General features: G+C 35.9%; 1 protein-coding gene across 7 annotated transcripts in view; it reads right to left on the bottom strand.

Moving 5' to 3' along the window:
• Positions 1-25894, bottom strand: part of RALGAPA1 (Ral GTPase activating protein catalytic subunit alpha 1) — a 131819-nt gene that overhangs the window by 73754 nt on the left and 32171 nt on the right. For 2 of the 7 annotated variants that reach the window (XM_065686271.1, XM_065686270.1), the window contains exons 13-20: positions 25188-25336; positions 23817-23946; positions 22816-23053; positions 20368-20529; positions 8290-9852; positions 6258-6382; positions 4821-5037; positions 3486-3662 (exon numbers count right to left, since the gene is read on the bottom strand). In XM_065686271.1, the coding sequence (XP_065542343.1) occupies positions 3486-3662; positions 4821-5037; positions 6258-6382; positions 8290-9852; positions 20368-20529; positions 22816-23053; positions 23817-23946; positions 25188-25336 (2761 nt within the window). Of the gene's footprint in view, positions 1-3485; positions 3663-4820; positions 5038-6257; positions 6383-8289; positions 9853-15824; positions 15966-20367; positions 20530-22815; positions 23054-23816; positions 23947-25187; positions 25337-25894 lie in introns of all 7 variants that reach the window. The other 5 variants (XM_065686275.1, XM_065686272.1, XM_065686276.1 and 2 more) reach the window with 5 other exon arrangements.

Genomic DNA, 25894 nt, shown 5'->3' with positions numbered 1-25894 from the left:
CAAGTTAATTTATAAATAAAAGCTCAAACCAGTAACTAACAATCTTTGATGCTTATGTACCAATTGGCCTGAGAAAATCCATACAGAGGGGAAGTTCTGTATAGTTACAGGAACATTATTTCCTCTAAGACAGGAAAATACAGGTGTTTGAATGGTGGTGCTGCAAAGGCATTTTTCCATGATCACCACTGAGCAACCTCTCTAGGCAACTATTTGGTCTCCTTTACTGAGAGACCTGCAGAGAGGGAGTAGGTATTTGTATTTTTCTTCTGCACTACATTGGTTTCACTTCCTGAATTTGCCTAAAGAGGCTTATAAAAAGCTGACTCTGGCCAGAACAGTCACATCACAGAAAATAAGAGAACAGATATTCAACACATACTTCCCTAAACATCAGCACATGTTAAAATAGAAGAATTAAAATCTATTTATTTTTAGCTTTAGACAAATGTACTTGGGACCCAAAAATATTATATATGAAGCTCAGTATTAGAGAGAAACTGAACTTTAGGAACAGAACGAAAAAGTGAGTCTCCTAAAATAGCAATTTTCCCAATCACTGGCTGTGAAGTGGTCTTTCTTGTAAAGAGAACAAATTGTTTAAAGAACTTGACAGAAAATGTCAGTGTTATCAGAACAGAAATTGTAAATAACCTTAATCGCTAAACTGCAAAGGTCTCTACCTTCTTTAAATGGCACAGGCAATGAAGCTTTTGCCATCAATGTAAATCAACACCTGTATGCAGGAGAGATTTGCACTACTGTTTCACACACAAACTACTGTTTCATGCAACAGGTAATGATACTCTCCTCTTGCTACTGACCACATGTTTTTCACATGCTTATAAAGACACTGTAAACTAGACTTAAAAGTTGTCCAAAGAAATCCTTTCCTACTTCTCTTCCATTCTGTTCATTAAGTGGGGATGGATGAAAGTAGATCAAGAGAAAGAGTGAGAAAGACTGATGCAGAGGAGAAAAAGTGAGGAAGAGTGAGATACAGAGGGAAAGAAAGGGAATGAGATGGAAAGAAAGAGTGGGGAGACCTTCATATGATGGAAAAGAATGGACAGAAATAATTACAGAAAATTTGCTGAACTTCTGGAGTCTTGCCAGAAGCACCGAGAGATACTCCAGGGTATGTGGATCCAAATTTGCCTGGGACTACGTGAGTGCAACTTGTTCTAGGACTAGTAAACAACAATCAGTAATAAACTCAATTGTGTGCTGTATACCAAAGAGAAATTTTCGTTACAAAAACCTTCAAAGCAAAACTATTTAGAAACACATAGATTTCTGAGTTGCCAAACCACTGAAAAATCATTTTTTTATGAGCCAGTTTCTGCATGGATTTGCTGATGTCTAATACAGTGAATTCAAGTTCATAGAATCATAGAATAGATAGGGTTGGAAAGGACCTCAAGATCATCTAGTTCCAACCCTCCTGCCACAGGCAGGGACACCTCACACTAAACCATCCCATACAAGGCTTCATCCAACCTGGCCTTGAACACTGCCAGGGATGGAGCACTCACAACCCCCCTGGGCAACCCATTCCAGTGCCTCACCATCCTAAAAGGAAAGAATTTCCTCCTTATATCCAATCTAAACTTCCCCTGCTTAAGTTTTAACCCGTTACCCCTTGTCCTGTCACTACAGTCCCTAATGAAGAGTCCCTCCTCAGCATCCCTATAGGCCCCCTTCAGACACTGGAAGGCTGCTATGAGGTCTCCACGCAGCCTTCTCCAGGCTGAACAGCCCCAACTTCTTCAGCCTATCTTCATACGGGAGGTGCTCCAGTCCCCTGATCATCCTCGTGGCCCTCTCCTCTGGACTTGTTCCAGCAGTTCCATGTCCTTTTTATGTTGAGGACACCAGAACTGCACACAATACTCCAGGTGAGGTCTCGCTCTGCATTCATGCAATTTTCACTAGCTAGCTGCCTATCTTTTATAAAACTTTGAAGAAAATAATCTCCTTCTGTTTTCTTTTATGGGGTTTGTGTGCCTGTATCTATATATAGATACATATATAGATATCAGAAATTAGACAATGGACTCCAACATTGTTGGGAGCATGGAACAGTCAGACAGAGACAGTGTAATTGCACAATTCTTGCTTCTTCAGGAAACTAGGCTAAATGCATGTGACACACAAAAGCTGCCCCTCTAAAACACTGGTCCAAACAACAAGAAGTGATAGCCACAGAATCTCTCAATGGATAACTCAATTGTTAGTTGCAATCTTATTAATGCAATTATAGTGCAAACTTAGACAAAGACACCAAACAGTAATGAAATTATTAACATATAAAAACAAGCAGAAAAAGAATATATTTTCTGCAAGGACTTTCAAAAAGCACAAAACAAATAGAAAAAGAAGAGAACAAAAGTCAAGCTGAACATTGCTGAACAAGCTGAACAGCTAATACCATGCTGCTTTCAGCAGAAAGGCAATTTTAGAAAGTGAAATTGTGGCCAGGGAAGTAAAGATGTCTTTCAATATACCTGAAAATGCAGAATTTGATTTCTCACAGAGAAGATGACACTGTATGTAGGTATAAGCTTTCATAGGTAAGTAGGTACTTGTTCCAAGGGTTGCAACAGGAATGGTAGTGCATACCAGTTACGGAACAAGGAGCATGAAAATGACTATGGACATCTTTACTTCTCATTTACAAATTCTGGCAGGAGACCATTCTTCCAAATACTTCTCAGAGAGGAAGATTCTCTCTTTCAAAAAGAAAGGCCATTCAATTTGGGTAAACTGCATCTCTTGGTGGATGTTAACCTAATCGTTATTTCCTCTTTCTCAAGAAACAGTTGGAAAGTAAACTGGTGGAGGCTCAAGCTCATCAACTGAGACTGTAAAACACGGCTTCCAAACAGGCTTATTTTTTCATGAAATCAACAGGGAAAGTAATAAAAAAAAAAAAAGAATTCTTAAGTTACACAAATGGAAACAGATCTTACATGGCACAATAACTAACATTTTGCATACTAAAAATTCCTCTCAGTTACACAACAGACAACATACAGAGAGGTTAAGACATACATATGTAGAAGAATTCCATGACACTTCAGCATGATACACTGATTTAAAAGAGCACTTTCAAAGCCTTCCAAGGAAAAAACTATTGCCAAAAATCAGCCATTTGACTACCCGGAATAGGACACCTGTAAGAGACCTGGTATAAGTTATGTGGTAAGTTTTCTCCCTGGTGACTGTATAGATTTTCTCATGAAAAATTTAAAATATGTTTAACATCAAGCCAAGGATCATATGGGTAACTAAGTCAGACAAAGGTTTTCCACTTATGTTACTTAATACATTACTTTTCAATAGCAATCAAAAAATAATTTGAATTGAAAAATCATCTTGTATAGAATACAGATTCATTGCAGAAGCTGGAACTTGCATTCTTCAACGTAGGTGGAAAATATCTGAAATACATGCTTTTTTTAAAGTTTTTTTAACTACTTTACCAGTAATAGTTGCAGCTTCAGCAGACAATGGTTGCTGATTGAGACTACTTGTTTCCGAATCTATGTGAAGTGTAGTTAGACTGGCCACTTCTTGCTCCTCGGCACTCTGCTGCTGTCCTGAAATTGCATTGACGTCAATGGAAGCTGGTGTCCCTGCCTCAGTGCCAAAGCTAAAATCTGTAGGAGGAAAGCATGGTATTAACTGACAACCTAAAAATACCATTAATATAGAAAACAAAAGCCCAGGACGTCCAAATTCCTCCATGGAAAACATGCATGTGCATCTCCTATGTTGCGAATACACTTCTGCAAATTTACATAAAATGTAACAATAGAAAGTAATTTATTATTATGAATATTCTCGCTTCTGTCATGAAACTGCGACTGTACTTCCGGAGGAGACATTCCTATTGCATGTCCTATATTCTGCTTAGTTGCTGTAAGTGCACCTACATGAGAATAAAGTGAGAATAATGGAAACATACATTAAGGAATTTACTTCCAAAATCTATAAGCTGGAAGAAATGTCCAAGTTGGCTGGTAAAACGCTAACTTCAAACTAAAAATATAATGGCAAATGATAGTCTAACAAATGTTTTCTTCAACACTAAAGAAAAAACGTCATGCTGAAACGCCGGTTTAAATATGATCATCAAGTTGCACAACATCTACATACCTAAAACTGTAATTTCTTCAAGAAATTCTACCACGTAAACATTATTTCTTTCTTACACAACACAGAAAGTCATAATCTCTGGCAACCATAATGATCACTTCTGTTGAACAAGGGTGCAAATGAATAAATGAAACAAATAAAAAGCATTATGTTATTACGCAAAACATACTAATTTTACTGTGATATTACACTTACTGTCTTGATTAATCTATTGCCACAGAAAGACTGCTGTTAAAATACTAAAAAACATTCAAGTTTTACTTAAATGTTTTCAGAAGAATTAAAAGTTCCAAAATAAGTAACTTTTCATTTTTATATTTTGTACAGAACAGATGGATACACTCCAGGGAGAAGACAACATTGCTTTGTAACTTCTGTTCACTGTTGTTCTGCTTTTTGTACAGTAGTATTCCAGTGCTGATTCATATAGTATACTAAAACCACAGTAGCCTCTCCCAAGGACTCTACTTGCTCCATTAACTTGTTAATGATTTCAATGGGAAATCAAAATAAGCTCTCTTTACAGAAAACCGCTGCCATATAACTTGACCAAAAATAGAGCAGAAATAAAAAAAAGTTTAAAAAAGAAATTAAAAAAAGGGAAAGCAAGCAAGCAAGCAATAAGAAACGCTATATTAATTTTGGGAAAATATACTTGCTTTCAAATTTGCGCCCATCATACTGGAAGGCACTGAAGGAGTCAGAGTGGCTGTCTGAACTGATGAGGTCACTGCTGCCCGCGCTGGCAGGTGACGTCCATTCAGAAGGCACGCCTGGGTCGTCTATAGGACGCATTTGGTTCTGTTTGTTCAATATATCAGGAAGGTCTTTAGGAACTTCCAGGCTGCCAGGACTGCTTCCTCTTCTTGTCACATTCTAAATAATAAAAAGACGTAAGTTACCTTACGATCTTGTATGTTTGTTTTTTACATAAAATGGGAAAAGCAATCCCACATTTGCAAAGGTCAGAATGTAACAAATAGTTTAAAAGTACCCAAACCAGAAACTGCCATCATACTACATACACAGACAAGACTTTCCAAAAGTCAGCAGTAAGTGAAGAACATGTGCAGTCCCAGAATTTCATAAATATAGATTTTATTTGCAGAATGAATTTTTGGACACATACCTTAAAAGGCTAGAGTTCAGACTAGCAAGTGCCACACATGTATTAGGGAAGACTTGAGAGAGAAAAATAGTAAAAAGTATATTACCTCCAGATTATGCCTAAATCACTAAAGAAAATTTGCTACCTTTGGTTCCAGACACAAGCAGGAAAAAATTGTAACAGAATTTTGTGTTTTCTGGCCTACAGACTACCATGCTATGAGCAAAAACTTAATGTACACCACAAGCAAATGAATTTACTAATTCACGCATTAATTTTCTTATGATTAAGCCAAAACCTTGGTATTGACTTGGACACCAAAGACATGCATATAGCAGAAATAAGGCACTTAGGTTTGCTCCTGTAAAAGTCTGGTGGTGTTCTATTTGGTGTCTCTTTAAGGCTTTTTTTTTTTTTTTTACAGATAGGTTTGCTTCAGGCGGAAGAGAGGTAAGAGTAGAAAAGACATTTTACGAAAAATAACAATGTCCTTTTACACTGTGCCCAGTTGCTTCTGTATTCTTTTACCACCCTACTACTAGTTAGAGATCTACTCAGACTGACAAGCTTTTCATGACACGTTTTAGCATTTAATAGATACACCAACCTAAAATTAATCTTACTAAGTTGGCACTGTTTTAAGAAAACATATTTATTTGTGTGCTAGATTACAAAATCAGTGGCAGTTTAGAAGTATTTATTCTAACTTATCTTGGCTGGTTTTTGTCAAGTTGAATGAGACTATCCACCTGACAGTAACTTCTGCACTGCTTCCGCAATGAAGATTTAGCAGATACGAAATTACAAACAGCATAAAATGGCATGAACCTAGGTCAAAGGCAAGGAAAAGCTAAGTGATAGTCTTAATTCCTTCTGATTCATAAAATCCAGAGAAATACATTTTAGTGAACTTATTTATAACATCACTGATGAGTTCACATGTATATGCAGACTTACATACTGAAATGTAGGAAGTTTAGAGACTTACCAGTGCACTACCACTGCGGAGTCTCTCAGCTATAAATTCATCCATGAGATCAGGAACATTTGTATTGTTACTGCCAATGTCAGTATCAATAGGGTGCAGCTTTTGACTCATGTCCTCTCTATTAGCTAAAAGCAAATGAACAACCGTATATAGTAAAGAACACATGGAAACATTTCCAAAACAAAAGGTAACAAATGAAAAAACCTGCTAATTAACAGAAATAAAAAAATAAAAATGGCCAAACATGCATTTTAAGATTTTCCCTATTTTAAAGCAGATTCTACTTCAAGAATTAGTACAGCTTCTTCTTCCCACTAAGCAGGGGTTAGTCAATTTCCAGGACCACCTTTAAGAGCAAGAAGCTTACAGGTAAGCACTACTCAAAGTTGTTAATGCTTGCTTTAAGGATACAGCATACATTCTTCCTCCATATCATAAGTAACAAATCCTAAAAATTTTATTATTCCTACAGGCTCCTTCACTGCATTCCTAATGAAAAACAATGTGATCAAAAATGTAAAGTAGGCTGTAATATATACTAATGACAAATGTCAATATGGCACTGTATACAGTTAGTATAAATAGTGCAAAGAAAATGTTATATAATAAAATCACGTGCTAGTTCATGGAATGAAACGCCAAATTCTGGATGGTCAATGGTTATGAACAAGTCATGAAGTTCACTCATTTACCAGTGTTACATTTTCAATATAACTATACAGTTCATATATAACTGTGGCTGTTACACCTGACATCATGATCTTCACCTTTAAATTCTTCAAGTTATTTCAGCTTATGTTTTCTCTGTAAGAATTTTTCCCTCAGTGTCGTCTCTCGTGAGACCACAGCACAACTTATTCTAATAATGAGGCTCTGTTAAATGCTACAGATTTCAAATAAAAGCTACTTCTAAAACTAGTGCTTTCTAGATACCTGTTTTCCAGAAGTCTATATTCTGCAGAGAAGCAAATTACTTTTTTGAGACTCATGACAGTCACGTTCTTCTGGTGCTATGCTTATAAAGACTGCCCTCAGGTGGCATTAACATCTTGATGCAGGATGCATTACAGAATCCTTTGTTAATCATGCCAGCATAACAATGGGGGGAAAAAAGAAAACCTACATTACTGCTGAAAGTTATTTTATTGCTCATTTAAGGTTTTGTGAACTAAGACAATGGATATTAGAGTGCCAGCCTTCTTTTTTGATCAGTCCACAGAGGTCTCATAGTTAGCAGGAGAAAGACTATTATCATGAGACCTTCATGAACACCCATGATTCCAAGAAAAAAGAAAGCAATGAAAGATGTTGACAAGATGTAACTGCATCAAATTTGAAAAATTAATATAGAAAGGTCTAGAGCACGTTTTGAAAAAGACCCGAACAAAAAACCTTATGATTGGACTCAGAGAACTGCCACAATCCAATCACTCCAGTAACAGAAGATTTTTGTTTCAGACTATTTTTTGAAAGTTACCTAAACTGACCTCCAAATACAAATTTGAGGGGCTTTTTTGGTTTGGAGGAGGAAAAGAAGGAAGAGGAGGAGGAAGAAGAAAACACACTAAATGAACCAGAAATACAATTAGTTCAACCTAGCTGGTTGAGCCAGGTCCTTCTGACAAACTACACTCAGAGTGGAAAAGCACATTCGGATAAAATATGCGTTTGCCAATCATTCAGTAAGCTGAATTTTAAGGCTCTGCGTAGCAGATGAAAATTCAAACCTCTTATGGCTTAATCCTTTATTAGGTCATTTACTGTCTCTTCCTCTTCCCTAACCTGACGGTCTTCAGCAGCAAAGAGGTTCAACTAAATATCTTGAAAAGGAAAATTAGTAATTTAAAGTATGTAAAAGTAACTTTATGCTGGGAGAAAAATCAGCTGGCTGTAGGCGCATGCATAACCAAACAGGGAAAGCAGTGATCATCCCAAAGCCTTTTGATTGCTTATCAGAGCTTGCTTCAGTTGCATTAAGCCAAACTGGTGCTGCCTTTCTCCTTTTGCGCTCTGCACACTTGTTAGTGCTCACCTGCAGCTTTCCTTCCAAAATAGCCCATTACATGACTGTACAGATCCCTCAGTGGAGCCTCTGCTGGCATTCTGTTCTGCCTCTGTGGGGAAACATTTGCCTTCGGCTTCGAAAGAGCATGTACAACAGTTTTATAAACACCACCTAGGGAGCCCTGCTGTTGTGCCGACTCCTGACCTGATGCTCTAAAGGTGCTACGATTATGGAACTGGTTAACTGCAATACCTTCTTTTTGCAACAGGGCTGCTTGAGCTTCTGTAGATTCCTTAATTTGCTTGCTGCCAGCTGAAGCAGCATTGATCGCATCTAGAGGTCTGTATATTCCAGGTCTAACCAGTTCCGTGACAGATGATGAGCTAGTGCTTGTACTGGTACTGTTGTTGCTGCTGCTACTACCACTACTACTGAAGCCACCAAGCTTACGAAGTCTTGCTTTCCAAGCAGCCTCTTTGTTCTCAAGAGGATTGTAAAACTGAATTGATTCTGTAGATGGCCTAAAAGTAACATGAACACTATTTCTTTTTTTAGTTGTTATTTTCATGATTTTGGCCCTATGAGTTACAGTTTCTGATATACTCCTTTTAGTTGGCGATAGTTTGCTTGTGCCTATGATGTGAGGCATTTGAGGGTTAACTTGTGTTTTAGGAAGAATTTTCTTTGCATGCATGACACGTGAGTTGGTTACTTTTTCATTAAATTGGGCACTTTTATGCTTTTCAGCTACTGCTGCTTCCACAACTAAATCTACATCAGCTTCGGTGGCTGCTTGCCTGTACAGGTATCTCTTCCCTTCTTTGTTGCTAGGACTACTTGGCCCACGATCAAATATGCTTTCATATTGTTTATCAACATTTAATTGTCTGGCTTTATCGAGCGCTTGGTTTCTTGTAAAAATGTCTACTTGAGTAGGTGTGATAGTACTTACAAAACCACTTTGGTTTTGCTCTAAGTGCAGCTCTGTGTTATCGGCTCTTTCTGTAACAGTGACGCTATTCGTGCATTGACCAGTCTGATTTCTATGTTCTAATCCATCCAGTGGTAATCTATCATTCCTATTTATTGATGTATCAACTTCATGATCAGAAGCCTCACATTTATCTATCTCAAAGTTACCGCAAAGTTCTTCTTTAAGATATTCTCTCAGAGAGGAAAGGAGGTCATCTTCACCTTCAAGGTCAACATATTGGCTTTGTTCAAAGGCTGTGTTTGCAAATTCTACCGGCCCTATTAAATGACAAAGATGATCATAAATGCTATCCCCAACTTCCAAGGAGGACTCTCTGCTATTTGTATCAGTGGTATGGCTTTCAGTGGATCTATGCATTGAAGAGGTCTCAGTGGAACTCTGTAAGCTTGGAGCATGATGGGATGAATTGTCAATGACAGGAACTGCACCTTTGGCTCGTTCAACTGTGAACGGTTCCAGGATGTCAGAGGTGCTGCTGCTTCGTGGCAGTGGCTGTTCCTCATTTAAAGCACCAAAAACTTCACTTGGAGCATCCTCACTCTGTGAAAAATGCCTGACTCGAGGTGGACGTGGAAGAATTTGAGCATCATCAATGTCTGTAGGAAAAAAGTATATGTAACATGCACTAAAATTTACAGAGACTGTATTTATTTACCACTACATCCTAATTAGTTGACTTTAAAAGCCAGTAAAATCCAAAGCCTTGTTTTCTTAAGTACAACAAAAATACTTTTTCCAGTACTAGAGTGTTAAAACCACACGTACATAATATCCAGAACAGAATGTAATATAAATGAGTTAGACCATCAGAACACAGTTTTAAATGTTAACATGCATGAGAACAAACAGTGAGACCATGGAGCATTTGGAAATACAGTTAAAGCTAGGGCTGTGCCAATAAGTTCAGTAATTCAACCAATATTTTTCCAGCTAGATTGTTCAGAAAATGGTTACCTGGAATACAAATTAGCTTAACAGTAGTACCCTGCAGTGAATTTACATCTTCAGAAAAATACACAACTCCAAAGAGAAGTAAGTTTTCTGGAAAACCATTGTCTATTGAAGTAACAAACTATTACTATTTTAGAATTTGTATGAATATATAAATTACTGAAATATCACAAAGAACACTATCATATTATTATTAATATTATGGCGCATGTAATATAGAGTATACCTAAAGTTTGTAAATGACAGGGAAGGGCTGGCCCTGTACAGAACTGTATGTATACGACTATACATAATGGATAATTTAAATATACACCCTTCTTCCCTAGAAGGATGTTTTGTCTTTCATCTTCAAAATGCAAAACTAAATACTTAATGGAGGCTTACCACCCCCTCTTCTTCCAGTTTTACTCAAGCAAATGTGACATTTACGAGAACTACCAAATTAACGACTCTGCTACTGAAAAACATCCTGCAGCCTGACAACGGTTAACATTAAAGTAAAACCACTTTTGTTTAGGAAGAGACCAGAACATTTGTTATGATCCTTTAAATTAGTTACTTTGTCTCTGTTGAGACTGCTAATGTACAAATCAGTACAAATCACAGTTAACTGCAATGAAAACTGCAGTTCCAACATGGACCCCTAGGAATTGTACAGAGGTATTTTCAGACCTCGTCACATCATCCAGCAAAATAAAGAACCTTCTCACTCCTTTTCAGATCTCCTGGTATGTTCTAGGAACACTACATACTATCAGATCCTCAGTATAGCCAAGACTAAGTATCTCTTACACACAATTCAACTAATTGCAAGAACCCACGCTATGCCTCGCAGTCTTTTTATGGGGTAGGCACTTGAAGACTAAGGCAAAAACAGCTTTCTCAACTTTTTGCTGGTTTCTTTTTGATAGAATCCTTTATTGCTCAGATTTGGTTTTTACTACCTACCACTTAAAAAGTTGCAGATGTGCTTTTAAGGTTAGGAATAACAATAAAGAGCTTAAATGACCGCCAACAAGAGTTACTTCCCACAATAACCAGACTTACCTTATTTTTCTATGAAGAAGTTTTATCTTCAGGACTGCAATTGTGAATTTACTTAAAACTTAAGCCCCTTTCCCTCCCCTAAATCTGTTACTGCCAGAAAAAAAGAAACTATGTTGAATTAATTTAAAACTATTTCACATCATTACTTCACAGATCTCTATACCTATTTCAGTATTATTTAATAATGATAATCTGAAGTCACCTTAAAAACCTGTTTTAAAGCGCTCGAACTTTTCTGAGAATGTTACAGCTAGAGATGAATTTCCTAATATTCCTTCTGAGCAAAGCATATAAACTGAAGGCATAAGATATATCTGTACTTTAGTAAATGTATGTGTTGGAAGAATATAAAAACTGGTATTTCCATGCTCAATATTTCAGAGAAGTTAAAATTTAAAAATTAAAAATTTGAACCGATTCTAAGTTTACTGAGCTGTAAAGAAGCTGTTAGACAGGAAACAGAAAGGTCCATGTTGGAAAAAGAAAGTAGATATCCAAGCTATTTCAGAAAATAAACATGAACTGAAGCATCACAACATATGGCAGTTTATTATCCTCTGCCTCTCTCTTCAGCTTTGGCAAGTAACAAATTTGTTATCATTGCTCTTGTTCAACTTGTAGCTAATTACATGAATTAACATCCTCTGAAATGAAAGGTCTCTCTCTGTAGTTTAACTTGCAAACTCTCTATTGACTTAGGCAGAGATTTACACAGGTTATATTTACATAGTCTCAAAAGTATTTCGTACAGCCACAAAGGAAGAACCATAGGATTCAGTCAAAAATATGCATGATGACGTTACATACGAGATTAGTATGTGTAACGATACACTGATCTCATCTTTACCCCTCAATATGTATCATTCACACCTCTTATAACTGCAACTTTTCTAAAGCAGCATCCTGAGGATTGCAAATTGTGCACACATGCAGTGATTATGATTTTCTACGATGTTAAAAATTCCCGGATGGAGAACTTCAAATGCATGCCAAGCAGCTCCACATATTGAAATAAATTCAGCTAGATTTATTTCAATGTTGATCCAGTATTAATTTTAGGTGCTCATGTATGCATGACTAGCACATACAGGTACACAAACATTTTCAAACAAATGTGTAGTGCTTGTGCCAACAGAGATTTCTTTTTTGTAGAACGGAGGAAGAAATTAAGGAAATTAAAAATATACTGCTATTGCAATATTAGCACTGAAAACACAATATTTAAAAACCCAAACAAACAGCTCCTTCATAACCAGGGCTCACCCTTGCACACAGGTATACAGTCAAACTGAGACATCATCTGTTCCTCAGGAGTTTTCACTAACTAGACTGGAATTGTGCACCAGAAGGCTGTCTATCTGACATACTGCACATAAGAGAAACACTGACCTGGTTATAATATGTTAGAGTGGGGAAGATACTGAAATTGGTAGTTGTAGCCAGTATCACTCAATCACAACTTTCCCTAAAGCTACTTCACTTTCTCTTTTTCTGCTAGAAGGCAGAAAGAAAAGATATGTTTTCAGCATCAACTGGAAGACAGATATGATAATCAGAAACTCATGGAAAGACACATTTTGGCAAGACAGCATGAGTGCAAGCAGGAGATTCCATATAACACTGGGACTGGATTTTATTTCACCAGGGAAAGTAAGTTCAGAAAGTTCAGGAAAAAATAACATTGTTTGCTTCCCAGCTTTCATTTTGATTCTTTATAAGACAACACTCATTCTATGAGTTTCTGGGATTAAAAGAATAATTACAGCCATACTGATATTATGATTTCTTTTATATTTAGTGATTACTTAGTGATTAGAGAGCAAGGTTATAAACACGTAACACACGTCTCTTTTTCATGTTAACACTTCTTTTGATACTTTTAGTTCCAATGGATAAGGGAAAAACCTCCCACCTCCAACTCATTAGTCTGTCACTGTGGCCCACTGCTTCCAGGAAACTTGCCTGCATCTCAACAACACTTTTTTTCCAGAAGTGGTCTTGTACCTGACAGTCTTCAGCAGTCCCAGGAATGAATGTTTACTTCGCTAGTTACCCATAAATGTGTAAGACTGTATTTCCTATGATTCTAACATGGAAATGCAGCATAATTTGGAAATATGAAGGAATAACAATCTTAGGAAAAGCATCCTCTCTACGGTAAGAGATGACTAGATGTCAATATTGAGCTTCTGCAATAACTTTTGTTAACCCTCTGATCTTCAAGCAGAAACATTACATCTCAATAAATAACAGTGGGGTGTTTTTCTCTTGAAAATTAATATACTGTACTGAACATAAGGTATAGGTTTTGGCATAAATGCTTTCCTTTGGACTACCTGTCAAGATTCCTCACCAAGTCAATCTTTCAGTGAGGAGTTTCATAGCTAAAAGTAGCTAAATACTACGACTTAAGATTAGGGCTTTCTATTCTTTTGAAATATTTGACATATCCTCTTCTTTCAAGCTGTGCTGGATCTGAAAGTCAGTTTGGATAACAGGATATTCATATCATCGTGAAATAAAAGGGCTCTCACAGCTAGCTAAACATTATTTGTTACCTAAATACACTTATAGTAGACCATGCTATTTGGGAAGTAAATTGTTTCTACATCTGGACATAGGCAGCTTTCACAAAAGAATCTATTTATCATAAGAAGAAAGGACAAGGAAAACAATAAAGCTCCATGTTTTAAAGAGAAAAGAGAGAAAGAGAGTGCACGCAATAAAAAACGCAGAAAACTAGAAGAGCAATGTATATTCTGATCAGGCAGATAGATTTTCCTTTACTCTGCTAGTTCCCCATTAACAGCTTACTTTGCTTCACTAGAGCTTTTTTATTTCCTGGCAGTGTTCAAGATTCTTAGGCACAACCTGAAACTGTTTCAATACCAATCTGCTTGAAAAGACACCAAAACTAGGAAGCACCTAGACTTTTTTTTTTTTTTTAATGTTATTTAAGTGCAAAGGTCTGTAAAATTATCTCACTTTCAAGAATTACAGTGGTTGAGCAATTTCTGCATTGGATGAGTATCAACAGAAAGGATAATAGCAAGAGACCCATCAGGTCTGGGACACATCAGAAGAAAGATGCAAGACAGGACTTTTCAGAAACATGGATGATAAAATTGACTGCAAAAGCACTTTTTCCTTCTTTAAGACAGGATAAAAAGTATCAGTGACTATATAGCAAAACAATAGTTCACTGTGAAAGCTGTGCCCCTGAGATTTTCATTCCTATAAAAAAACCCATCTTCTAAATTAATTTATATCTCAGAAGATATAACCTTTGCACTCATACATTTATGAATTTATAATAGAATAATATTTTTAGAATAATATTTTATTATTCTTCATTTCTGGTGTCAAAATTTTCATCCAAATACTTTAAAATTTTTCACTGTGAAAGTCTGGTCTCCCTAGAGTGGGTTCTTCAAACTTTCCTAATTCTCCATTTATGTTTTTGACTGAATACTAAGGCACCAAGTTTCTGTTTCACAACAGGACTTAATTTTGGCACATAACAAAATACATTTATGAAAATACAGTTCTTAGTACTTTTTGTAACAAAGGCAGAAAAGAAAAAAAACAAACACCACCAAAACAAGCAAAAACCCAAAACTATCTTCCATTAAAAAAACCACTGCCATTACATCCTTACATCTGCACACAGTTTTGAAAACATATATATATATATATATAGTCCTTCCACTATGGTTTTGTTTTCACTCATTGAGACAAAGGCATAATATGATTGTCAGCCTCACATTTACACCTATGTAATAGCTGGAGCACAGGAAAATAGTAACTCCAACTGCAAACTTTCATGCATACATTTGTAAAATCTGTGCTAATTCTAATTGTTGAACCTATTTGTTGAAAGAAAACTATCCAAAGAAAGCTACTGTAAAACTTTTCGCCCACCATGCTGCTGGACCAAACAATGTTGAGAAAAACAACCCTGTGAAAAAAGGATCTGTTGAAAAACATCACCAAAACACAGCATTTGAGAATTCCAAACTGTATAGATTATTTAATGTTTTTATAAATTTACGAGAAAAGGCATATGGTAACATATATATAAATACACTTTACTGTATACTTCAGACATCCTTTTTTCATGGGTGCTAAAGTATATCATTATCATGGTTGTCAACACACCTATGACACTGAATTCAAAAATTTACATAGAAAGATGTAAAAGGCAAGTCAAAGTAAAATTATGTTCTTGCTTTCCCTCCCTCCCTTACCACAAATAAAAATTAGTTGTACTTTCTGGTAGAGAGATGCTATATTACTGCTTATCAATTAACTGAAAAAGCAAGAGATTTCTTCAATTTTCACTTTCATGATAGTAAACATTGGCACAGCACTAACTTCTAACAGTTCCAGAATGAATTGCAAAATAGCATGGTATTTTACATATCAAAATATTCATTCTTAATCTCTTCCCCTCTCCCCCCATCCCCCAAATATTCTTACTCTGAAAAATTTAATGCTTTAGCAGAATTTGAAAGCAGAAGGTTTAAAAAAGTGATAAAGGGGGTGCAGAAATTAGCAGAGGTGGCACTACCTGAAAGCTCATCAGAAAGGGGAGTGAGAACAATATCAGGCAAGAAGGGTTTGGAAGTATGGATCAGAACAGGAGCACTTTTAGCACTGCGTATATAGGCCGATGGCAGAGCACATTCACCAATGGATCGGCTTCTCATGGCTTTAAAAAGGAAAAGAAAGAAGTGGGGAAGGAAAAAAGAAGAGTGACTATAATGAAAGGCTTGTGTCACAGAAAAAGCAGCAACAGAGAAAACAAAGATAAAAAGGAAGAAAATTCAAAAATTAAAACATTTCAGCACGGCAGATATTGGCAGAGCTGTAAGAAAGAAAAAAAATCAGTGGACACATAAGACATTTTGAGTTTTTAACTTTTATGTAAAGCAGCAACAATGCCTTTATTATAACGATTACAGAGATTTTGCATTCAAAATCAAGAAACTAATTAACAAGTTTTTTCCCATTGCATCAGGGGTTGAAAAATCAAGGTGAAGGTCACTCCACGAACACTCAGAACTTGGAATTTTTTTTAACAGAAAAAATAACTTACACTACATCTGCATTTTTTCTAGTTTCCTTTTGTTTACTCCTGAAAAAGCATCTCTGAATTTTACACATGCCCATATTCTTGAATTCATGATTCTCCAAAAGAGATTCAAAATCATAAGGAGAAAATGACCAGTTCTGTGTGGAGAAATCTGCAACACGACTTGTTATAGTTCCAAATTAAAAATGGAGTGACTCGAGTGAAATGGTTTGACAACAAAAAACATTAAACTGTTTCTTATCCACCAGGTCTGGCTTTTAGTCGATACTGCACAAATCTTGCTAAACTGATCCTAATTCACATTTTCATATCTCACATCCTGCCGACAGCCCTACGAATGGAAAACTTCTGTAAGAATCATGGCATCAGGATGAGGGTTGTATCTGCAGCTTTTCTAATAAATTTTAAATGAATCTTTATAATATTTATTTTACTTTGTTAAAGGAAGACATAGCAAGAACTGATACTGCATTCAATCTCAAAGTACACTTGAAGTTCTTCAAAAAGCAATATTCATTGCTTCAATCAGCTTCCTTTTCAAACTGTTGCAAACTTGATACCTTGTTTTAAAATAGTTACTGATAAAGTTCTTTCAAGGAAATTTCAGTGCATCTTACCTAAATAATGTCAGTACAATATTTAATCAATCTCTGAACTTTTCTATATATACACTTTCAAAACAACATGAAATATACACTTAAAATTTCAGTGCTCCTGGTCTGTATGAGAATCAGAAGTACATGAATAGAGTGCAGTGAAAGTTGAGCACATTGCACTTCTAAATCAGGTTAAAGAATTGTCCCTAACAGCAACATGCAGGTAACTTGTGTAGGTCAACGTACACAGGGCAGAAAACACACTTGACAAATGCAGCACAATTTAAACGTAGTCTTAACATCAGTTTGAAAAAACAATTCAGAAGGACAGACGTTTTAAGACTGAAGCAATTTTTGACTAAGTTTATAAGACAGAAAACAATTTATTATTTCTTTCAAGGCAATTATGTGTATCACTTTAACATCTCTGTTTAAGAGATACAATAATATAACTCAGGATACAGTGACAGATGCATTACATTCATCATTGTGCCATCTTAAAATGAATTTAGGCAAGAGAAAAATTAACATGCTACATAGTAAATCTTAAGGGTCTTTCACAACCTAAATGATTCTACAATTCTAAATAAACCAAGTTTTTGAGATTCGATACTGTGCGGATCACAGACCTTAACCTAAACTGTCCCTTGTAATTTACCTGGATCTTTTCCAACATATTACATTAACAGTAGCAAGGGGGGTGGGGGCAGAGCAGCCAATTTACAAATTAGAATGTGGAAATTTTACAGAAACTTTTGAAGGAAAAATTGCAGTGTATTATTATTGAAAGATGATGTAAAAGGAAAATGTTATCTCAATAAATTATTTTAAGTAAGATGCAACACATTCAGTTAAGTAGTTAAGTAGAGGCACACTTAATACCAGAAGGTGTACTAAATATTTGACAGTTTATAACCTTCCACTGTTGCCTATAGACAAAGGCAGAACAATAGATCAGTAAATTCTTTCTGATCCAATATTTTCATAGCACCAGAACCTGTTGCCTAAGCCACAGATTCTGTATCTAGCCCTGCAGAAGATTTTTCAACCCATATGCATATCATTTTTAAAGGCCCTTTTCCAAAAATTACTTTACATAAGTTCAGGCTAAAAATGTACACATTGCATCTCAGAAAAGCTGTGATTTTTATTTGAGTAACACACACATACACACATATTTGGTGCAGCAATAAATGTGTGCTGGCATGAAGATGGCTCAAAAAATAGAGGTGCACAGATGTACACAATATGTGTACAACAAAATAGATGAAAAAGAAACCCCAGCTTCTTCTTACCATAAAACATTCAACATGCATATCTCCCCCCTATTCAGATATAAAAGAATGTATTACTCATGATCAAAGGAAATATACTACGTATCAGATACCATGCAACATATCTGAGGTCTAACATCAGAATTAGCTGTGGAGCTAAGGTTAAACAAAAGGAGAAGGTCTGCCCAGCAAAACGTTCTATAGAAAATTTTACTTATTGTGACTATAAACTACTATTTTTATTATGTGACCCTTTTTTATTATGTGACTGGCACAGATCAAGAAGTATCCAAACAGCTTTTAGCAGACCTGAGAGACAATAACAAGCAATTGTTTGCACACAGCGAAGAGGTATGTTTTTGTAACATATTCTTCACATTTGTAAAAAACGGAGGAGTTTGGGATTCTGACTCTGGCAACTCTTTTGGGACTTTTCATCTTTTAAAATTGTCCTACTAATACTGTGATGCTTGTCCACAGATGGTATTCTAAAAATATGAATAGAGCTGAAATTTTAACTAGTTACAGTACTACAAACTCGGCTTATTAATATCAAATATGTAAGATAATTGGAGGAAAGGAACAAAACCATGGAAGCTAAAATACAATGAAACTAAAATCAGATTAGTTTGCTGCTAACGAGGTCAATATACTGCTTGATTAGGATAAATTTCAGTCATTTTAGGGCTAACATCATATAAATAGCCATTTTTCAAATAGTAGCAAAACAAAACCACTAATAAATTGACCAAACTACATAACCTTCTGACAAAACGTCTGAAATATTAACTATTTGGGAAGAAGAAATTTTAACATGAGCTTTACCTTGTTAAGGCAATTGAGATTTAAAACAAAAAAATCGCAACAGTTAATCACAGACTATCTATAGAAAAACAGAAATTACATTTAAAGTATCTGTGATCCATAAAGAAAACTAGTCAAACAAAGTGGTTTCAGCATGAGATGCAGCAAAAGCTGTGTAGCATCTGAATGCATGAAAAAAAACAGGAAATTTTTTACTAGTAACTTTAACTTTCTCATGTCTATACTGCTTATACGATAATTAACTCTCCCACACCAACAAAGGCCTCATGAGAAAATAAATTTTTTAAATGAAGAATGTTGAAGAATATTCAAGTAAAAACCTCTGTGATGTGAAAAAATTAACTGTAAATAGTTTTGGGGAAAAAAAAAAGAAACAATGTTCATTTCTGAAAAGTTAACACAATTATATATTTAACTGCCAATATGCATCTCCAGTTTTTAAAACTGTGTCAAGAATGCACCTGCTTCCAAGCAATATCAGTGAAGCAATAACATACAATGACCAAAGCCACTACAATTACAGAAATATTAAAAAGCCAAAACATATTCCTTAAAAAGTTCTTCTTTTAAATAAAAATAAAAAAAAAATCAGCTTAACTTTCCTTCACATAAGCAACAGCATTGGGATGAGCAAGATGAGACAACAGATTAAAGAAATTTGTAGTCCAGTTCCTGTTAAGATATTTTAAGCAAATCATACGAACATAAATTAAGTCTTGAGCAATCCACCTAAAGCCCTGTTTAGCATCACTCATTTCTAACACACCAAAGAGCATCTGCAAGTAATGAAGTTGAGAAACAGATGACTTCAAGAAATGGACAACTGCATGCATTTCTGTCAATCTTTCATATATGCTTTTATAAAGATTCAGGCTATAGTAAAAGACAACACATTTTATAAACTGTGCAGACATACACATTGCACAGCTGAAAAATACTCAACCTATTTTGGGCACAGTTCATGAAAACAGGCTCTTAAAAAGCCTTCTATTACCCACCTATCCATATCACTGATCAAACCATTCCAGCTGCTTTCCATATACATATAACAGTATTATTTTTCCAGTCCAGATTAAGTATTTGATCAAACTCATTAAAGATTAAAATATCAATTGTATTACTTTCATTTGCAGTTACTATAATTCTAGTAACCGCAGCTATTCAGCTACCCTAAAAGCAAATAAGTCTGCCGAAGTTACACATTTAACTCTTAGAGATAATATACTTTTGTGGAAAGAAGTTACCCACTTTGCTACAAAAGGCAGTCGTCAATTCCTTACCCTTTCTAAAATGCCACTTATATCAGGTTTTACAGATACATACCAACTGTTTTCTGACGAACGATGCTCCTTGCTTTTTCTGTTCCTGGAGAGCCAGTGGTTGTAGCACTGCGTTGTCTCATTGGTGCTTGTCCAGGTTGATCACGGCTCCAGCCTCTAGAAAAGGACTTATCAACAGAAGATTTTGGGAATTCATGCCCAACTCCTGCAAAAAAGATTTGCAAATCTATTCATTTCTATTCTGGCATCATCAGACATTTGTAGTTAAGTTCTGAAAAGTTTTAAAGCTGGACAGAATAAATTATATTACCAAAGCAAGTATGATTTCAAATCTATACAACTCATTACCGGTTTTTAAATATATAAACCCACTAGCCAGTATTAATACTGAGAGATAGCCAAACTTTTTCATAAGTGTTGGTGCTATTACACTATTGTGATTTTCTTTTCAGACCAGTCAAGTGCAAAATAACAAGAAAACTGGTTTTATAAAGGTTGTAGCCTGATAACACATGTAGCAATAGAAATTTTCCTTTGCTGCACTTGCTAGACACGACACACAAAATCATACGTTATAGACCGTTAATATTGTGGTTTTCTTCTAGATGAATTTGTGACATTTGAGGAACATGAAATAAAGATAATGAAATGCAAAAGCAAAAAAAATGGGATGATGGGCTCAGAGAACAATGCTCTTTGGAAATTCACAAAAAATGCTATACCAAGATTAAGAAAAGATGGAACAAATTCACATTTGACATTTATACTGAAGTAAATAAAGCTCATATAAGGAAGTGTCAAAAAAAATGTGCGTAAAAAAGAAAGTGAACTAAAGAATATGTGCATTGCATTTCCTTACCCATACTGAACTCATATAATCCAAAACAATATTTGACAAACAATTACAATCATTGAAAATGCATATTCTTGGAAAGTTAGCCTGAGTACAACCTGTTCATTATTATTAGCAAACTAACAGGGCCAAAGAAATTTGGCACAATTTGTATTATAGTTTTTACTTCCAAAGCTGGATTTAACTCTGCCACTCACATTTAACAGAGGCTTTCCTCTGGAACTCTTATTACTAAAGACTAACATAAACTCATGTCATGTGGCCCTGTACGGGTGATATGGCAGATTCAAAATGTTTTTTTAAGCCTATATTCAAGTAACTATACACATTCTTACCCAACATCAGACTTTAAAAAAAAACAAACTAAACAGACAACCCCAAAAAAAACCAACAACAAAGAACCTAACAAAAAAACCCCACCCAAATGAAAAAACCACAACCTGTGTCTTTTGCAAGAAAAATAATCAAGCTGTATACTAGGACAACAAATACGAATGGTCTGGAACAACCTCTTTCTCAGGGTCAACTACAGAGAAATGTATTTTTGTCTGGTTGTCACACACCAGAAGAACAAAAGTGTGAATAATGCCTCTGCCTAAGATGAGCAAAAATAGGAACACCCTCTTTGAGAGGGAATCCACATTGATTACTCCTCATTGACAAACCCAAGGATACCAACAGGAAGTTTCTTCCCCGTGGTTTAACTGGAGAACCACATCAATCAGAATACAGAGGGATAAACAGTAAAGTAAAACTTTTTTCCCCATCTTACTCAGTTTAAATCTAATCCTGCCTCTCACCATTACATCTCAAAGCACTTTTTAAAGGAGACCACTGTCATTACCCATTTTTTACAAAAGTGGAAAAAAAGTCAGAGGTGATTGTCAATGGTTCCATGCAGAAAGTCAGTCTCTGATCTGGGAACAGAATCCAGGTTTTGCAACTCTCAATCCAGGCCTCTATCCAGGACCTCCTGTCCTTTACCAATTCCAGAACTGTACCATCATAAGCAAGAAGCCACCTCCTCGCCCCATAATCATGTCCTGCAGAGTATTTTCTCCATAGCTTAGGAATCAATTTTAAAACTGGTAGCATTCACATGGATTTTTAGGAGTATCCTTTCTCTTAAATAATCCAACAAGGTCACTTTAGCAAAACCCTTCTTCACCATGGCTTAGTGATGAACTGGTATCCAAACAAAACTATGCTCACTTTACACTTCATCTTGGATTTCAGGATCAATATTCCAGTGGTGATTGCAACAGTCACTTCCTAGCTAATTTTTACAGTCACTTCCTAGCTAATTTTTACAAGATGTGTAACCTTTGGTATCTTCAAGAAGCTATGATTGGGACTCAACTATTTAATTGCTCTGATAAAATAAGAAAGGCATAACCTACTACAGGTTAAACTCAACATACAATTTTTTTTCTTTTAAAAAATTACATTCCATATGTTGCTACTTGCAGGACTGAATTTTGTGGGGGTTCTAAAAAGCAGCCTTATTATAAGGCAACTGGGTTACTTCAGGTAATGCCTATTTAAGCATACTAAAAACACTAGACCAAAATTATGCTGTACCCAACATCTTATTACCCCAGCCGAAACTGAACTGATGTGTATACAGTGTTGTCTTACCTTTGCCTTTGTGTTTTTTCTGCTTCTGCTCACTTAATTTATCCAACGGCAGGTCACTGAGGTCCAGGCTGTACAAGTTTCTAGCTAATACTTTAGTTAGTGTCTCCATTGTCAGGGACCACTCAGTGGCCAGCTCTTCCCAATATGTCAGTGATGACATTACAGACAGCAAGTCATCCCAAAGTTCTCGAGAGATGTACACATTTAGATTAGCTTTGATCCAAGCTACTATAAGAGTCTAAAAGAATAAAGTGAGAAAAGTTGGGTTCTGAACATAAGATGCCATCATTCGACTGTTACTGCTTAAAGCTTCCAACTGCCATAGAAATTTCTGTGTAAACCTGACATTTGTTTCATCACCACAACACTCAAACTTTCCATGAATAATCAAATGTTATGTTAAAATGGGTTTTTGACTTAGATACAGAAACAACGGACTCATGAAAGATCTTTCAGTGTCTTACAAGTTTTGCCTGAGAGTTTTGAAATGCTGTCCTCAATTAGTTCTCATCACATTCATATCTTGTGTATCCTTTTTTTTTTTTGTCTACTGAAGAATCTGGATACTTCACAGATTCTACTTACAGAGAAGCCACAACAACAGCACACTGCACCTATAAACTCGGAAAGTATCTGCTACAGCTTACTGTAAGGAATAATGAAATCAGTTTGTTAGGCATGGATGGCACAGAAGATTTTGTGTTGACTTGAGCTAACTTTGCAATGGAAGCAGGCTAAAACTACACACACTGACAGTTATCCCAACTCAACTAAAGGACAGCAATTTTTCCATTTCACAGTGCCCCAAAACCTGTTGTAGTACCATCACATATAGGACAGAAAGTCATAAATGTCGCTAGCTCTTTAACCCACACCATTCACATTATCTGGCTAACATAATCAATGACTTAGGATGACAAAATAGCCAACAGTGGTTGTTGAATCTAATCTCTTAGTCAAAATTAAGCTGAATTAATTAGAGTGAATTTATGTTTAATTGCCTGGAAAAGAGGTCCTGCAAGTCTTCCAGCTAAAGTGGAGTTTTTTCTTCCTTGGTACTGCAAGAAAGTTTGGGGTGGTATTTTCAGCACAGATTCAGTAACCCTGAGCAGAACAAGTAGCATCTGTTCCCTACAAAACATTAAATAAAAAATAGTTAGCATTTTGTTACACTTCTGTTTATACCACTATACTTTTGAAGATAACAACCAAGCTTGATTTGCTCAAATACATTCCAAACAGGACACAGTGATTATAAACAACCTAACTTGGTTCTTGCAGAAGAAATTACGCCAATCTTCTCTTCACACTTGGGAGAGAGAAATCCCTGCCACCCTCTGACACCTTCTACCAGGTCACTCAAGCGCTATCACCTTCAACAGCCTGAAGTTACACACAAAGTTTTAACTATATTTCCAGTCTGATTTTTTCTTTTTCCCCTCCCTCCCCCAGTATGAATGACATCTTTTGCCAATATTACATCATCATTAATATGCTTCATCTATTATTCTGTGTGGCACTATCTTTGCCATCAGTCTAGAGTCACTTCTTTAAAGTGATGTGAAACTGGGGAATACTAACCTAGTGGAATCTGTTTTCTATTATTATTCCCAATTTCCTAGTGGTTCGCCTTGAACTGACTCCTTATTTCTTCACAAGAGGAGACAAGTTCATGTTACACGTAATTCCAGCTCTATTTACCCAGATTTCAGGAAATACTAGTTACAGACTGAAAGCAAGTCAAATTAAAATGGAATAAATCAGCCAGTTGAAATCCTCTTGCTACTGCTTCCTTGCAATGGAGAATGATGGCAATATACTACCTCATTAGAAACAGCTATTTAAAGGAGTCGGGAAAATGACAGGAAGTTGAAAGTGGCATCTGTTGTACCTGCTAGGCACCCTCAGCACTGGAAAGGAACAAAACAGTATGCTGACTTCTTTATGGAATTACAGATCAAAAGCAAGTCACATCTGATTATAATACTTATCCATGCTTATCTGACTTTTTTTGTTTACTTTTAAATAAGGCTGTGAAGCTTCACCTGTTTGCATATTTTTAGCACTTTGACAGATGAGCAAAATGCCCTGGAAAAAAGTAATCAGTGGCTCCTTAATAGTAGCTGTATATCCTAGCTTACTTCCTTTTTTCACTGAGTGCTAAGCTGCCCCAAACTAACTAGGTGCTTACTAATGGCTTTAATGGAGCAGATAACCTCTTCCCCTTGTCTGTGATGTTAAAGTCCATGTATTTACTGATTTAGAGAAACCAGTTCACACAATCGATACCACTCCACTGTGTTTAATACCAAGTAAATTTTCACATTTATCTTGTGATCTAATAATCGAAGATAAAAGCATTAGCATTTTACCATGTCTTCTTGTCCATCGTCACCTGGACTACCATGTGACGGTAGATATTAAGAATGCGTTTACACATATCAGTGTGTTCATCCAGTAGAGCTTTTATTTCATTTGCAGGTTCAAGAAAGAATATATTTGAAGAATTTATGATAAAAACCTGTAAGTAGAAAAGAGTGGATGTTATGAGCTTGAAATACATTTGTGTTTTCAGCAATTCCATTGCTATTAACTAGGAAAATTTATGATTTACAGAAAAGACTGCATATGCAATCAGAATATGTAAATATAAGTTAGCTTGATATGATGATAAAGTACGATGGATTTTTTTCCCATTTTTCTCTACAAACCATATTTGCATATTTTTGCTTTCATAGGCAGATGGTACAAACTACTCAATACAATTATTTTAATACAATGGACAAAAATGGCCCAGTAAAGAAGTCCACTGCACAAAAGTTCCACCTGGAAGCCAGAAACTGACTAATATATACTAAACTACTTGAAATAGTCCTGGCACAAAGGGTGTGCTTTAACATGATAAGGCCTGTATTTTTCTGGGAAACTAAAGCATTCTTCCCACTATGATCAGTAAGGCTTACCAAAAGTAGGAAACAGGATACTTTCCCCAAAGTGGCTGACTTCAGTGGACAGTGAATTAAGGCTTTCAGAAAGAAAATTATAAAAACAAAGTAGGCAAGGACACTGCAGGAGTTAC

This window comes from Lathamus discolor, chromosome 6 (genome assembly GCF_037157495.1).
Source record: "Lathamus discolor isolate bLatDis1 chromosome 6, bLatDis1.hap1, whole genome shotgun sequence".
NCBI lineage: Eukaryota > Metazoa > Chordata > Aves > Psittaciformes > Psittacidae > Lathamus > Lathamus discolor.
This window is presented reverse-complemented; position numbering and strand designations above follow the sequence as displayed.